General features: G+C 40.4%; 1 protein-coding gene across 2 annotated transcripts; it reads left to right on the forward strand.

Annotated features, from left to right (window-relative positions):
• The first annotated feature begins 1,290 nt into the window (after positions 1-1,290).
• Gnpnat1 (glucosamine-phosphate N-acetyltransferase 1) lies at positions 1,291-12,922 on the forward strand. Of its 2 annotated transcripts, none has more exons than XM_034497593.2 (6): positions 1,291-1,464; positions 5,445-5,612; positions 6,733-6,795; positions 8,724-8,851; positions 9,660-9,721; positions 11,876-12,922. In XM_034497593.2, the coding sequence occupies exons 2-6, from the start codon at positions 5,459-5,461 to the stop codon at positions 12,021-12,023; spliced, it is 555 nt and encodes a 184-aa protein (XP_034353484.1). In that variant the 5' UTR covers positions 1,291-1,464; positions 5,445-5,458; the 3' UTR covers positions 12,024-12,922. The 2 variants fall into 2 exon arrangements, with proteins under 2 accessions (XP_034353484.1, XP_034353485.1); XM_034497594.2 differs by lacking the exon at positions 1,291-1,464 and adding an exon at positions 2,167-2,272.
• Positions 12,923-13,235: the final 313 nt, after the last annotated feature.

Raw genomic sequence — 13,235 nt, forward strand, 5'->3', positions numbered from 1 at the left:
TTTTATATGTATTGTGTCAGATGAGGTGCCAGATACCACATCAAGATTAGAAAGCTGCATCACAAATGTTCACGCCCATAAGTTAAAAAGTAGCACAGAAAAGGAAATTCTGGCAATCCGGAGGACTATCTACCAATAACACAATCTTAACTCTGCAGGTGGAGCTATAAGGACACACGACTTCTTATCCTGTATTTCTCTAATGTTGCAATTAAAAAACAAATATTTTAATGAATTCAGAGATGGAAGTCAAGTGGTCTCTTGGTATATTCAAGACATTTCTTCCTATCTATCTATCTATCTATCTATCTATCTATCTATCTATCTATCCATCCATCCATCCATCTGACAGCATTTCTTTACATATCCCTGGCTGTCCTTGATTTCATTTGTGTAGACCAGGTTGGCCTTGCACTCACAGAGATGTCCAAAGCCTCTGGTCTCTAGTGTTCCACTATGCCTCGTACTACATACGCTACATATGTGTGTGTGTGTGTGTGTGTGTATGTATGTATATCTCCAAATCTCTGCTTCCTCACTTGTCAGATGGTGCTAAATGGTACTTAGGAGAGACACTTTGGAGGTGGGAGCCCACAAAAGGATTTCTCAAGCTTTCTCAGTACTGAGATTACAGAACAAGCACTCTATGGGCTGTACACTGTAAGATGGTTACAGGGCCCTGGCCTCTACCCCACTCTTCACTGTCTGGAGAACCTAGTGCCACTTCTTGCCCAGAGTAAGCTGAAATGTTCCCGGTGTCCTAGAATGCAAAATGCTGCAGTGGAAAGCCCAAGAAAGCTCAAGGGTGAGTGGTCCCAAGTCATTTTCTAGAAGACAGGAGCCTAGACTTGTCTCAGCCATTTGGGAATCGGGATGTGATCATCAGTGAGTAACCCAAGTCCTGATTAATGGACTGCCTGCATGTGAGGGACAAAGGGACTAACAGGGTAGGAGTTTTAGGGCTCAGAGAACGAAAAGAACCCACACTGGTCATCGTATATGCTGCTCTTACTCTTGGTGGCTTTATTTTCAGATAAGGCGTGGGAGGGACGGTGGTACACGCGTGTAGTGTGCGAAAGGCGCGTCTGGAAGGTAAACTGATGACGCAAGCCTTGACCCTGATCCTTGCCCCACGCCCCAGAGTCGCCTAAATGCCCCAGAGCTCGACCCCGCCCCCGGAGCCCCGCCCCGAAGAGCTTCCTTTGCGCCCCAGAGCCCCTCCCCGCCCCCGCCGCCCAGCCCAAGAGTGGTGTGCGTGGCCGTGCCTCCGCGTGCGCAGCGGTGCGTGAGGGCGGGGCAGGGCGGAGGCGTTGGTCCGGCCACGTTCGTCCAGGCGGTTCCGGCTGCGGCGCGTGGGGGTGCACGGGGGGCGGGGCCGGCGCTGCAGCCGGATCCGGATGCGGCGGCGCTGTGACCCGCAGGGAGACTGACGCGCCGGGACGGGAGCGTGGTCCGCTCCGGGCGGTGAGGCGGCCTAGGGCTGGGACGCGAGGGCTGGCGGGTTTGATACCGCTGCGGACCGCGGAGGCTGGGGCGCCGGGCGGCTAAGCTTGATGCCCGGCGGTGCTGCCGGGCAGGGTCTTGGGGGGGGGGGGGTGGGCTAGGGAGCGGAGTGTCCGTGGCGTGGGACTGGGGGGACGGTCCTTACCTTGTCTGCCGCTGTCGCTATGAAAGGGCGCGAACTCTAGGTTCCCTGTTACCGGTGCAGCGGTCAGAGCGGCTGAAGAGCCCCAGCTACGCAGACTGTATGAAACCTGGGGTGGGGGAACAACCTAAGACTTGAACCCCTAGAAACACCGACTGTGTGGTTTCTGTTGTAAGAGCTAATGTTTATGTAAGGCAAGCATAAAATTTGTTCCTGTAAAAATAAATGGGGGATTTGTTTGGTTGGGATTAATAAATCCAAAAGTGGGTCTCAGAAAATTGATTCATTAAGGCAGGATTTGTATGGTTGAAACAGATTCCACGATGCAAAGATCGTCATCTGATGACTTTTCTGCTGTAGAGCTCATGGGAAAATGAGAGGATCCTCATTTCAGGCCGCTCATTTGTTGATGCGTTACCTTAGGGCTAGTCATGGGAACTCGGTGCTCCAACTGTGCAACTAGACTGGGGATAATCTGATGGTGTAGATTAAGTGCACTAACGGGAAATACTTCTTGCTTCATGAAATACTTTCATGAAGATACTCGGAGCTGTCTGCCTAGCTATCTGCCTACCTGCCACCTATCACAGCGATTTTGATTTGGCTACAGATCATGTTTAGAAATTTGTGAGTCCTGTTCAATCTTCCTACTTGTTGGTCTGGTGTTTTTCTAGAAGCAGAGGCTGGAGAGCCAAACTTGGAAGTTTGGTGTGTGTCTTTTGTGTTCTCACTCGTGGGCATGTGACAGTCTTTTTTTCTTGGTGACTTTCTGAGATGCGATTTCTAGATGATACCCTCCGTCATTCATTACTTATTGACTAGAGGTTTACCGCGCTAGGGTTTAGGCAATACTCAAGCCTTGAGAACAAATGCTAATTTAGCAGTTAAACAGGACAGGTTAGAGGGAAAGTTGCTTGGAGTTACGAATTTACAACCAAACTAGAGGAAGTTAGGTGGTGATGACCTTTAAGTGATACAAAATGAAGGCTTTTTGTCGTTTTGAAAAAACAGCCTTGAACTTGAGGGGAGGAGTGAGGGTGGGGTACCTTAGAACCAACTTTTTAAAAAAACTCCATGTTTACATCAACTCCCATAATTAGTTTTAAGTGTCTTTTTTTTTTTTTTTTTTTTTTTTTTGAGACAGGTGTGACTGGGTAGCCTGCTGTCCTTGAGCTCCCACAGTTAATGATTCAGCCTCCCTAGCACTGGATCCAGGTGTTTGCTACCTCACCTGAATTTTTATTAGACTGTAATAAGGCATGGCCTCTGTCTACATCATAAATTGTGTCTTTATGACTAGGAAGATAGGCTTTTCCCCTTTAGGTTTTGGCTCTAGTCAGATCCTGTGTGTTTAACCAGAGCAATGCCTGTCGTCATCTCTTTAGTAATGAATACTAGAAACCAATTTAATGGTGCTTAAGGAGTCCAGTATGGTGGGACACACCTGTAATCAGCACGGGGAATCTGGAAACAGGAGAACCAAGAGTTAAAGGGGGTCTGGGGAGGTGGCTGAAAGAGTAAATCTTCTGCAATGGAAGACTGGGAACCAGAATTCTGATTCCCAGAACCCATGTAAAGAAAACAGGGTGGGCTTAGTAGCCCAGCTGTGATCAGGAGACAGAAGTCCTTTGAGTAAATGGCTATTCTTACTAACCTAAAAAGTGAGTCGTGGGTTTGGGGAGAGAACTACTTTCAGTATATACAGTGGAGAGAGATCCAGGAAGATGCCTGATGTCAACCCTGGACCTCCACTCTCACAGGCACACATGCACATGCACCCAGCACACACACAAACATGCCTACACAAATGCACACATACAATGAAGGGTGGGCGAGAGGCCAAACTGAACTACATAATGAAACCCTGTTCTTAGAAAGTGATTTCCTGCCATTGTTTAGTTCTTTCTTCACTATTTATGTGGCTTCCCTGTAGATAATGTACTTTCCCACCCACTGACTTTGGACCTTGGTAGCTGGTCAGTGGTGGAATGAAGCTAGAAATTACTGTGCTAATCACAGGTTGCCCTTTACTGCTTGCCCCTTGAGCTTGTCACCTTTGCCAGGAAGATAGCTTATCTAAAATGGCCTTTTCAGTTTGGGTGGAGATAGCTTAGTGAAGGGTAAAGGGGGACAGGGAGAACTAGAGTTGGGGGACATGTGGGAAGGGACACAGCTTTCATGCCTTTGTTTAGATACCTGGAAGCTTCAGGGTTTACTTTGTAAAACTGAAGCATACTAAAGTACTTCAGCTATGCACTGTTTAACATGTAGCTACATAAACGTGTCACTTTTATTTGGGAGCCTTTAAGGATTTCTTTTGTAAATCAATTATTGATAACCCATGAGTTCTTTAAAATCCTTTAGTGTCAATCACATCTTGCTTTCCCTTTCCCACCATCCTCGTTGGGTGCCACCTGAGTTGCTAGTTGAAGACTGAGCTTGGGTGAACCCAATGTAGCTGCTTCCATTTTGAAACAGTACATTAAAACAACATGATAGTCATTTCTTGGTGCCTGGACAGTGGGTTCTTATTTCTACCCAGAATGTCTTTATACATTTTTGATTAGTCTGAAATTCTCATTTCCAAAACTGAGATTCTATGTACTGTTCTAACTTTTTAATTCTCATACAACAGAATACAGGGATTTGGTTAAACTAGACTAGTAAATAGGTGACATCATTCTGCCTAGTAGAATCAATAATGTAACTTGTGGTAAAGTGCAAAATGAAAACGTAGCACGCACTGCTAGAAAATCGCTAGAGTTTCAGAGTGACATCAAGCATTAAGTCATGTGCTCGATGCTGCCTGTGGCCAAGTTACTGTCCTTGGCCTGGAACCTTAAGCAAGTTCCTCTCTCTACTTGCTAATCTATAAGATACGATCATGATACATCTTTTATTGCTTGTTAAAGAATTAACAAATATAAAGTACACACCAAATTAATCAATATTACATATTTTATGATCACTTACAAAATAGGACCATCTAGTTAAAGAAATGTACAGGAAACAAACTATTAATAACTGGTTACAATTTATTATGACTTAATTTTTTTGAGACAGGGTTTCATATCACATTGGTCATATGTGTGTCTTGAGACATATTCCACAGTGTAACTCAGTCTAGTCTTATTCCCTTTGTGTCTCAAATTCTGGGATTATAAGCATGTCCCACTATGTCTGGTGTATAGCATGAAAAACAAACAACTACCACCACCACCAACAAAAAACCCCACTGGTTATTAAACTGTTTAGAAGCAGCTACCATAGGCATTTGGAAAGCCTGCCATGAAAACAAATGCAGACACAGTATCTGTCATGGCTGAGGTAATACTATTGTGAATACAGAGAATAATGAAGCAATTTGAGTAATTCCTAAGTTATCTTGTTTGTGGTTCATATAAAGTCACATTCACATGTTCGAGTGAGTCTTTAGTGACCCTGGATACCAAGTGATTTCTGAGCCTACTAATAAATGCAAGCTTCTAACTGTACAGACCTGAGTACCCTAAGGTGCCAGTGCTGCCCAGTGGCCCCAGCCCACAGAACAAAGCATCTTCATGACCTGCTAGAGAATGGAGTTTAAAGTCTTGTTTTTGTTGACTTAATTTCACTACTCAGCACATTTCCCAACTGATAGTAAAGATGGCTTTTTAACATATAAACATGGCTAGAGATTCTAGGTAGCTAAAGTAGAGTAGCTGATAAAATGTTATAGAACCCATTTATATGATCAAATTAACTTTCTCATCAAGCACACTTTTTCTAAGGCCTCTCAACATTCAAAATTTTATTTTAGACTTTACTGGAAAGATGAAACCTGATGAAACCCCTATGTTTGACCCAAGTTTGCTCAAAGAGGTGGACTGGAGTCAGAATACAGCTATATTTTCTCCAGCCATTTCTCCAACGCATCCTGGAGAAGGCTTGGTTTTGAGGCCTCTCTGTACTGCGGACTTAAATAAAGGTATGGGCCCAATTTTAGTTTGAGAATCCTAACTAGAATTTGTTGCTTTTTCATAAGCATGATGTGAACTTAAAACAGTACTTTTGTACTTAAAGTGACTTGATCACTCAACTGTAATAGGCATGTATTATGGCTAAGACCAGATATTTCTATGATGCATTTAAAAATAACTAAATACAAGAGTATTCCATCTAAAAGGATGTCTCAAAAACAAAAGTAAAGTTATAATGTATGAAACACATGGAAGAGTTTTCTCCAAGAAGCTAGACAGATAAAGGAACATTCCTTGGACAAACTGAAAGGGTTTTATTTAGTCCCATGTAATTCTTTAACATCTAAATTATCCAAAATAATTTCCTGAAACTTTGGTAATAACATTTTGCCTCACTATTTTCTTCTAGATAGGTATTTGAATAAAGTATCTTTGGCCAGAATTATTACATGTAGAAAAATGAAGACTAAAACAGTTCAAAATGTACTTTTAGCATTACCACTAGTTTTTTTGGGTTTATTTTTATTTTTTTGAGACACTGTCTATGTAGTCTTGGCTGTCCTTGAACTCAGAGATCTACCTGCCTCTGCCTCCCAAGTGCTGGGATTTTTAAAGGCATGCGCATGTGTCACCATGCCCGGTGGCATTATCATTAAAATTAAAAATTGTTCCAACAGTGTTATATTAGTTACACTTTATCTTACAAGTGATATATTCAGTGGAGGTGAGAATCTTGTACTTTTTTTAAGTCATGTATTTAGGAAAATGTGGCATCCCTTACATAAAATTTAAATAGCACTTAAGAGTGTACATTGATATTAAGGTCTGAACTACCTTAAAATCATATGCAGGCAAATATTGTTGAAGGCTGTCATTTGCTATTCTGGTTATAAAAGGAATAGGTACTTGTATGAAAATGCCCTCATGTGTACAGTACCATGTATAATGAATGCACACAATACACTGTTGGAAATTTGCATGCTTAATCAGCAAATCTTGATTAAAGATTATGAAACATGATTATAGAGTTTTGAAAAAGTAACTTTCTTTAACCTACCCAGTGAGTGTTTTTGCTGCTTTCCATATTTTAATCTTTCTTTTGCTTTTCTCCTGAAATGTTTTAACTAGGTTTTTTTAAGGTATTGGGTCAGCTGACAGAGACAGGTGTTGTCAGCCAGGAGCAATTCATAAGTAAGTACTTTGTCTGAATGCCTAGAAGTCTGCTCAGTACTCACTCATTCAAATAGCTGAAAGTTATAAATCAGCCATCCTTACTTATAGAATCCAGATTTTTGTATAACTTGATATTTACTCTAGAATTACTTTACTTTTACTGTATATCTTTTTTAAAAAGATGTATGTATGTATATATGTATGTATGTATGTATGTATACATAGTGTTCTGCCTACATGCATTCTGCAGGCCAGAAGAGGGCACCAGATCTCATTATAGAATGTTGTAAGCCACCATATGGTTGCTGGGAATTGAACTCAGGAGCTTCACAAGAACAGAAAGTACTCTTAACCTCTGAGCCATCTCTCCAGCCCTGTAGTATATCTTTCTATGTGGTTATGTTTAACACAGAAATTTCATTACCAACTTAAAATTTATGAGTTTATTTTCCTACTTTATTTATTTTGGCTCTTCGAGACCAGGTTTCTCTGTGAGACCAGGTTTCTCTGTGTAGCCCTGGCTGTCCTGGAACTCACTCTGTAGACCAGGCTGGCCTCGAAATTCACCTGCCTCTGCCTCCCAAGTGCAGGGATTAAAGGCGTGCGCCACCACCACCCGGCTACTATTTATTTATTTGCTTTTATGTTGAATTGTAAGGTTGGGTATCTTAATCTAACAATCCCCTTCTCCCTTTGAGACATGAGAAAAGGTTTCCAAAAAGAACCAGTCATACCAAAGATCACAATTAATCATTGGCAAGAAAGATGGAACCTTCTTAGCTTTATTCAGTGTCCTAACTCAGCCTATTCCTGTTTTCTATTTACTGCATTTCCTTCTCCAACCACGCCGAGAATGAAGATCAAGATTCTATCTATAGTTTTGTTTATTTCCCTACATTGAATTATTTCCCTCCCTACTTGGGACCTAATGGAATGAGACTTTGAAAATAAACAATATCTGAGTTTTAGAGCTTGGCTTTAAAACTCCTTTGCTTCTCCTTGCATACATATCAGAATAGATGAAAAAGTGAAGCTTTTTCTAGCAATATAAAGTGCTAAACGTTATTTGAGGGAATGTAGCTTTGCTTTTATTAGTTGTATGACTTGGGAAAAACTGCGTAAGTGGGGATGTATCTCTCATCTTTATCATTTTTATAGCAAAGATCCTGTTTCTAAAAGAACAAATACGTAATTATGAAACATTGGAAAACAAATGGAAAACTGTTTTGTCAAAATATTTTGAAACCAAGACCAAATTGTGGATATAATGTGCTCTTATAATAACCTGCAGTTTTGTTCTTTGAGTATCTGTTGAGTGTTAGTTTTAGATAAATGTAAATTAAGTGGGAAGATATTGACATTTTAATTAATTAGTCACAGAAATGGCAACATGCAGAATTTATCTGTAATACTATGTTGCTCATCGGGAAGCAAGTCTTACCTTGCTAGCAGGGGTGTGTGTGTGTGTTTCTGGTACTAAACCAGGTAACATCACTCTCTACCTCAGGGTTACACTGCCATTCTGTACTAACAGATGACTTTAAAGGTGTGAATCACCCAATGCTGACCATTGGTATTTCAACTCCTTGATGTTTTAAATAATGTAGTATTTTTAGAAGAGGAAAGAGGCTGGTTGTAGTGATGCACACCGTTAATTCTAGAGCTTGGGGGATCAGAGACAGGCAGATCTCTGTGAGTTCAAGACCAATCTGGTCTACAGAGGAAGTTCTAGAACATCCAGAATGACAGAGTGATACCCTGTCTCAAAAACCCCAAATAAATAAATGTCTTATGCTCAATTTACTTCAATTACTTGCTAGAAACTTAAGCACTGTGGCAAAATAGCTTTAACATCCAAAGATGAAGTCAGACAAACTTGGTGCTTTTCTTGAATTCAGTAAAATAGAAATGCCTACTATATAACACTTTTTGACATTTCCTGACAGGATCTTTTGAGCATATGAAGAAGTCTGGGGATTACTATGTTACCGTTGTGGAAGATGTGACCCTAGGACAAATTGTGGCAACAGCAACTCTGATAATAGAACATAAATTTATCCATTCATGTGCTAAGGTATGTACCCACATTAATGCCTATGAATAAAGCACACAGATATTTTCTAATGAAACCAACTTGGAAACTTCATTAGCAAAATCAATGTTCCAGTAATTGTTCATTGCTCTTTAGCAGAAGTTTCTGCGAATTACAATCCAGTGTGAGCCAGCAGGTAGATGGCTCAAGAGGTTGGCCACCAAGCCAACCACCCAAGTCCCAGCACTGGGATTGATTAGCAGAGTGGGAGGACAGAACTAAGTATCACAAGTTGTAGTCTGACCTCCACAGATACCCCAGAAGCCATTCACACATGCAGAGACAAATCCACTCACCTTTTCTGAATGTAGGAAAAAAATGAGCATGTACTCTGTAGGTTATGGGTTTTAGTTTCTGTACTTAACATGGGTAAACTGCTGGGTATAAATTGTTACTAAGCAACAAGGTGGATAGACTATGTTTAAGACAAGATTACATTATGGTGATTGGGGTTTAGAGTTCTGTTTGCATGAACATCTGCATGCCAGTAGAGGGCATCAGATCCCATTACAGATGGTTGTGAGCCACCATGTCAGTGCTGGAAATTGAACTCAGGACCTCTGGAAGAGCAGTCAGTGCTCTTAACCAATGAGCCATCCTTCCAGCTCTGGGGTTTAGAATTCTGCTTTAACAGTAGAGAGGGGAGGTTGAGAAGGATATAGCTAAAAAACCAGTAAAGGAGCAGCTGATTTTCCTGTTTCCTCTGTGAAAAAGTAAAAACTGTAATCAATTGTTGGCTTAGTGGAAAACAGGCTCAAGGCTCATCCTGTAGTACTGTGATTGTTTGCAGAGAGGGAGAGTAGAAGATGTCGTTGTTAGTGATGAGTGCAGAGGGAAGCAGCTCGGCAAATTGTAAGTATGTGCACGTAACCATGGAAACTGGATCATTTCTGTCCCAGTTTGGCCTCTTGCTGAGATTTTTCTAATTTATTTCTGACTTTCTTTAATTCTGAACTTATTCCCTGTATCTTAGACTGAATTTAATGAAAAATTAAATAGTTTTGTTAGTTTTACCTCAGAATTTGAGAACTGAAAACATTTCATTTGCCAAGAGTAACATGTAATTGAACTGTGCATATATGTTTGTATGGTACTGGTGACTTTTTTTTTTTTTTTTTTTTTTGGTTTTTCCAGACAGGGTTTCTCTGTATAGCCCTGGCTGTCCTGGAACTCACTCTGTAGACCAGGCTGGCCTCAAACTCAGAAATCCGCCTGCCTCTGCCTCCCAAGTGCTGGGATTAAAGGTGTGCGCCACCACCGCCCGGCTCTGGTACTGTTGACTCTTAACATGATAGGCAAGTTGTATTCTATCAGGGAGGTATGCTGCAAGCAGTCTCCTTGAGAGCAGTCCTTCCCAGCCCCAACCCCACCTCTGGTTTTGTTTTCCTAGACAGGGTTTCTCTGTGTAGCCCTGGCTGTCCTGGAACTTTGTATCCAGACCCAAAGTCACAGAGACTCACTTGGTGGCCTCTGCCTCTTGAGTACAGGGGGGCAGAGGGGCAGACAGATCTGTGGGTTAATTAATGCTGGCCTGCTCTACATAGCTAGTTCCAGGCCAGCCAAGGCTATATAATGAGACTGTCTCAAGAATATAGCTGTTTCATACTCATTTGATATGAACCTGGCGAGTGTCTCAGTTGGAGTAGGACATAAAGGTGCTTCAATCCTACAACCTTATGGTATCAATCAGATAAAGGGCAATCTATGAGAGGTTAACCTATCACTGAGCTACACCTCCAACCTGGAACAAAGATATTTTGGGGTTTATTTTTTGAGTTAAGGTCTTATGTTGCTTTATGTGTCACCAAAGCTAGCTAGAGACCTTTCATAAAAAAAAAAAAAAAAAAAAAAAAAAAAAAAAAAAAAAAAAAAAAAAAAAAAAAAATATGGGCTATGTTTTTCTAAATTTGATACATTTTAGTGTCTTGTTTTTTTTTTTTTTTTTTTTTTTTTTTTTTTTTTTTTTTTGCTGTGTTTGGTTTTCCCAATCCCAGTATTGGGAGTTGAAGCTAGAGCTTCACACCTGCTTGAAAAGCACTCCATCACTGCTCTTTCTCAGTAAGTCTTAATCTGAGCCTATGCGTATCCCAGGCATGCTGTACAGTTCAGTCAGTCTTGCTTTAAACTCATAGCAATCTTCTTCTTTTTAGCCTCTCAACTAATGCCATATAATGCCACTCACTATACCTAGGATCATGCATAAGTTTTTTTTTTTTTTAAAGAAAATGATTTTAAATGTGTGGGTGTTTTGCCTACATATATATGTGTGCACAACTCCTTCAGGAGCTAGGAGGTATCTGATGCCCTGGGAGAGGAGTTACAGATGGTTGTGAGCCAGGTCCTGGGAATCAAATCAGAAAACAAATTCAAGAGCAGGCAGTGTTCTTAACTGCTAAGCCAACTCTCTAGCCCTGCATGTGAATTTAAAAAAATGTTATGCATATAGGTGTTTTGCCTGTATGTATATATGTGTACTACTTGCATGTCTGTTATCTGTGGAGGCCAAGAAATCCAAAGAGGGCAAAGATTACCTGGAACTGGAGATACAGAGTCAGTAGCCATGTGGGTGCTGGTCCTCTGGAAAACTCTCTCTCTCTAGCTAAAATTTATTTTAAAAAAGGTTTAGAGGTTAGCAAGGTGGGTGAGAGTTGTCACACTTGGGAGGAGCCTATGCCTCAGTTTGATCCCAAGAAAACAGAAAGGAGAGGACCACTCGAAATTGTGCTCTCAACTCCACCCTTGTGCTGCTGGTGTGTCCCCCCTCCCATAATAAAAGAGGGTGTAAGGTTATTATTTATTAACAGTGTGGAGACTAACGTGTTTGAAACAAAATAAAAATGTCTCAGCAATTTAAATTTTTATCAACTTAATAATTTGGATGGTGTATTATTGGAAAGGCCATGATTTAAACTTATATACTGAATAAGTACTTGGATTTTATGTAACACTAATCTTTGTCATTATCAAGGCCCATTTTGGTTAATGCTGTCTCATACTTTTTTTCAGGTTATTATCAACTCTTACTTTGCTAAGCAAGAAACTGAACTGTTACAAGATCACCCTTGAATGTCTACCGCAAAATGTTGGTTTCTACAAAAAGTTTGACTATACAGTATCTGAAGAAAATTACATGTGTCGGAGGTTCCTAAAGTAAAAACCACCATCAAGGTTACTGTTCTAGAGTTCTTTTTCGTTGCTGCAATCCAGTGAGCTCCGTAACTATAGACTGAGAAAACACTGTAGTATGCCAGTAGTGACACAGGAGCAGCTATGGCTGCTGGGAGTACAAATGATCATAAAGGGGGATGATTTTTAACCAAAGGAATATATTTTCAACTTGAATCTCTTCTTGCATTGTATTTTTCTAAAGTTTGTCTTCATTTCTTGGTAGTCAAGAGTGTGGGTAGTGAACAGTTACATCTGCTCTATGCTGCTCATTTTTAATATATGTATATATATTGAATAAGGGTGTTTCTTACCATAAAATTATTTTTTGTCTCATACATCTATATAGACTTAAGGTGCACCATTTCTCACATGACATTTGGACACTTGTTATTATGAACCACCAGATACATATTTGCACATTGATGATCCTAACCCTCCAGTCTTTTTAAAGCAACAAAAAAGAAAAATGGGAAAAGGTACAACAGCTTAAATAACTATTTTACTAAGTGTATAGTTTTGTGTAGATACTGTACTACCTGTCTCATCTATCACATGATGTTAGAATTATCCAAGGGCAGATACAGAGATTCAGGGTCCTTCTCATCAGTCAATGAGCGGCTCCCAGTGGAGCTTCCCTGGTTTTTGTTATCATCGACATCTGAAGCCTCTGAGGCACAAACAAATGTGTGCACTGCCTTGGGTACAGCTTTAAAATGATGGTAGCCTTTCTATTTAATGTGATTATAATGGTACTATTACTCTGATCACTGTCCTGTTTTATTTATTTTAGTGATTTTTAAAATAGAATCGGATACTTTATTAATAATGGTTCTAATCTTTTTTGCATTCCATGTTATTACATTAAAGTTGTTTATATGAATAGTCTCTCATGTTAGAATCTTGTCTTGTGTTTTTCTTGTTTGTTGAGGCAGGGTGCCCAGGATCGCCTGGAACTCCTCACACATGTTCTAAGAACTGGTATTCTAGGCATGCACCACCATGATCAGCTTGAGTCTATTAGGTTAAGACCTGGCTCTTAACAACCTAGTTTTATGTATCTTTTGGATTACTTCAATTGGACTTTTGGATTTTTCTCTAGTCATTAGGTTGACTTCTATTTTCAGAGTTCTTTAGTTCTGTAACTGTGACAGAGCTTCATTAGGCTTTACCAATGTTAAAAAAAGCCTTTCCCCCAAAG

The sequence above is a fragment of the Arvicanthis niloticus genome, chromosome 3 (assembly GCF_011762505.2).
Source record: "Arvicanthis niloticus isolate mArvNil1 chromosome 3, mArvNil1.pat.X, whole genome shotgun sequence".
NCBI lineage: Eukaryota > Metazoa > Chordata > Mammalia > Rodentia > Muridae > Arvicanthis > Arvicanthis niloticus.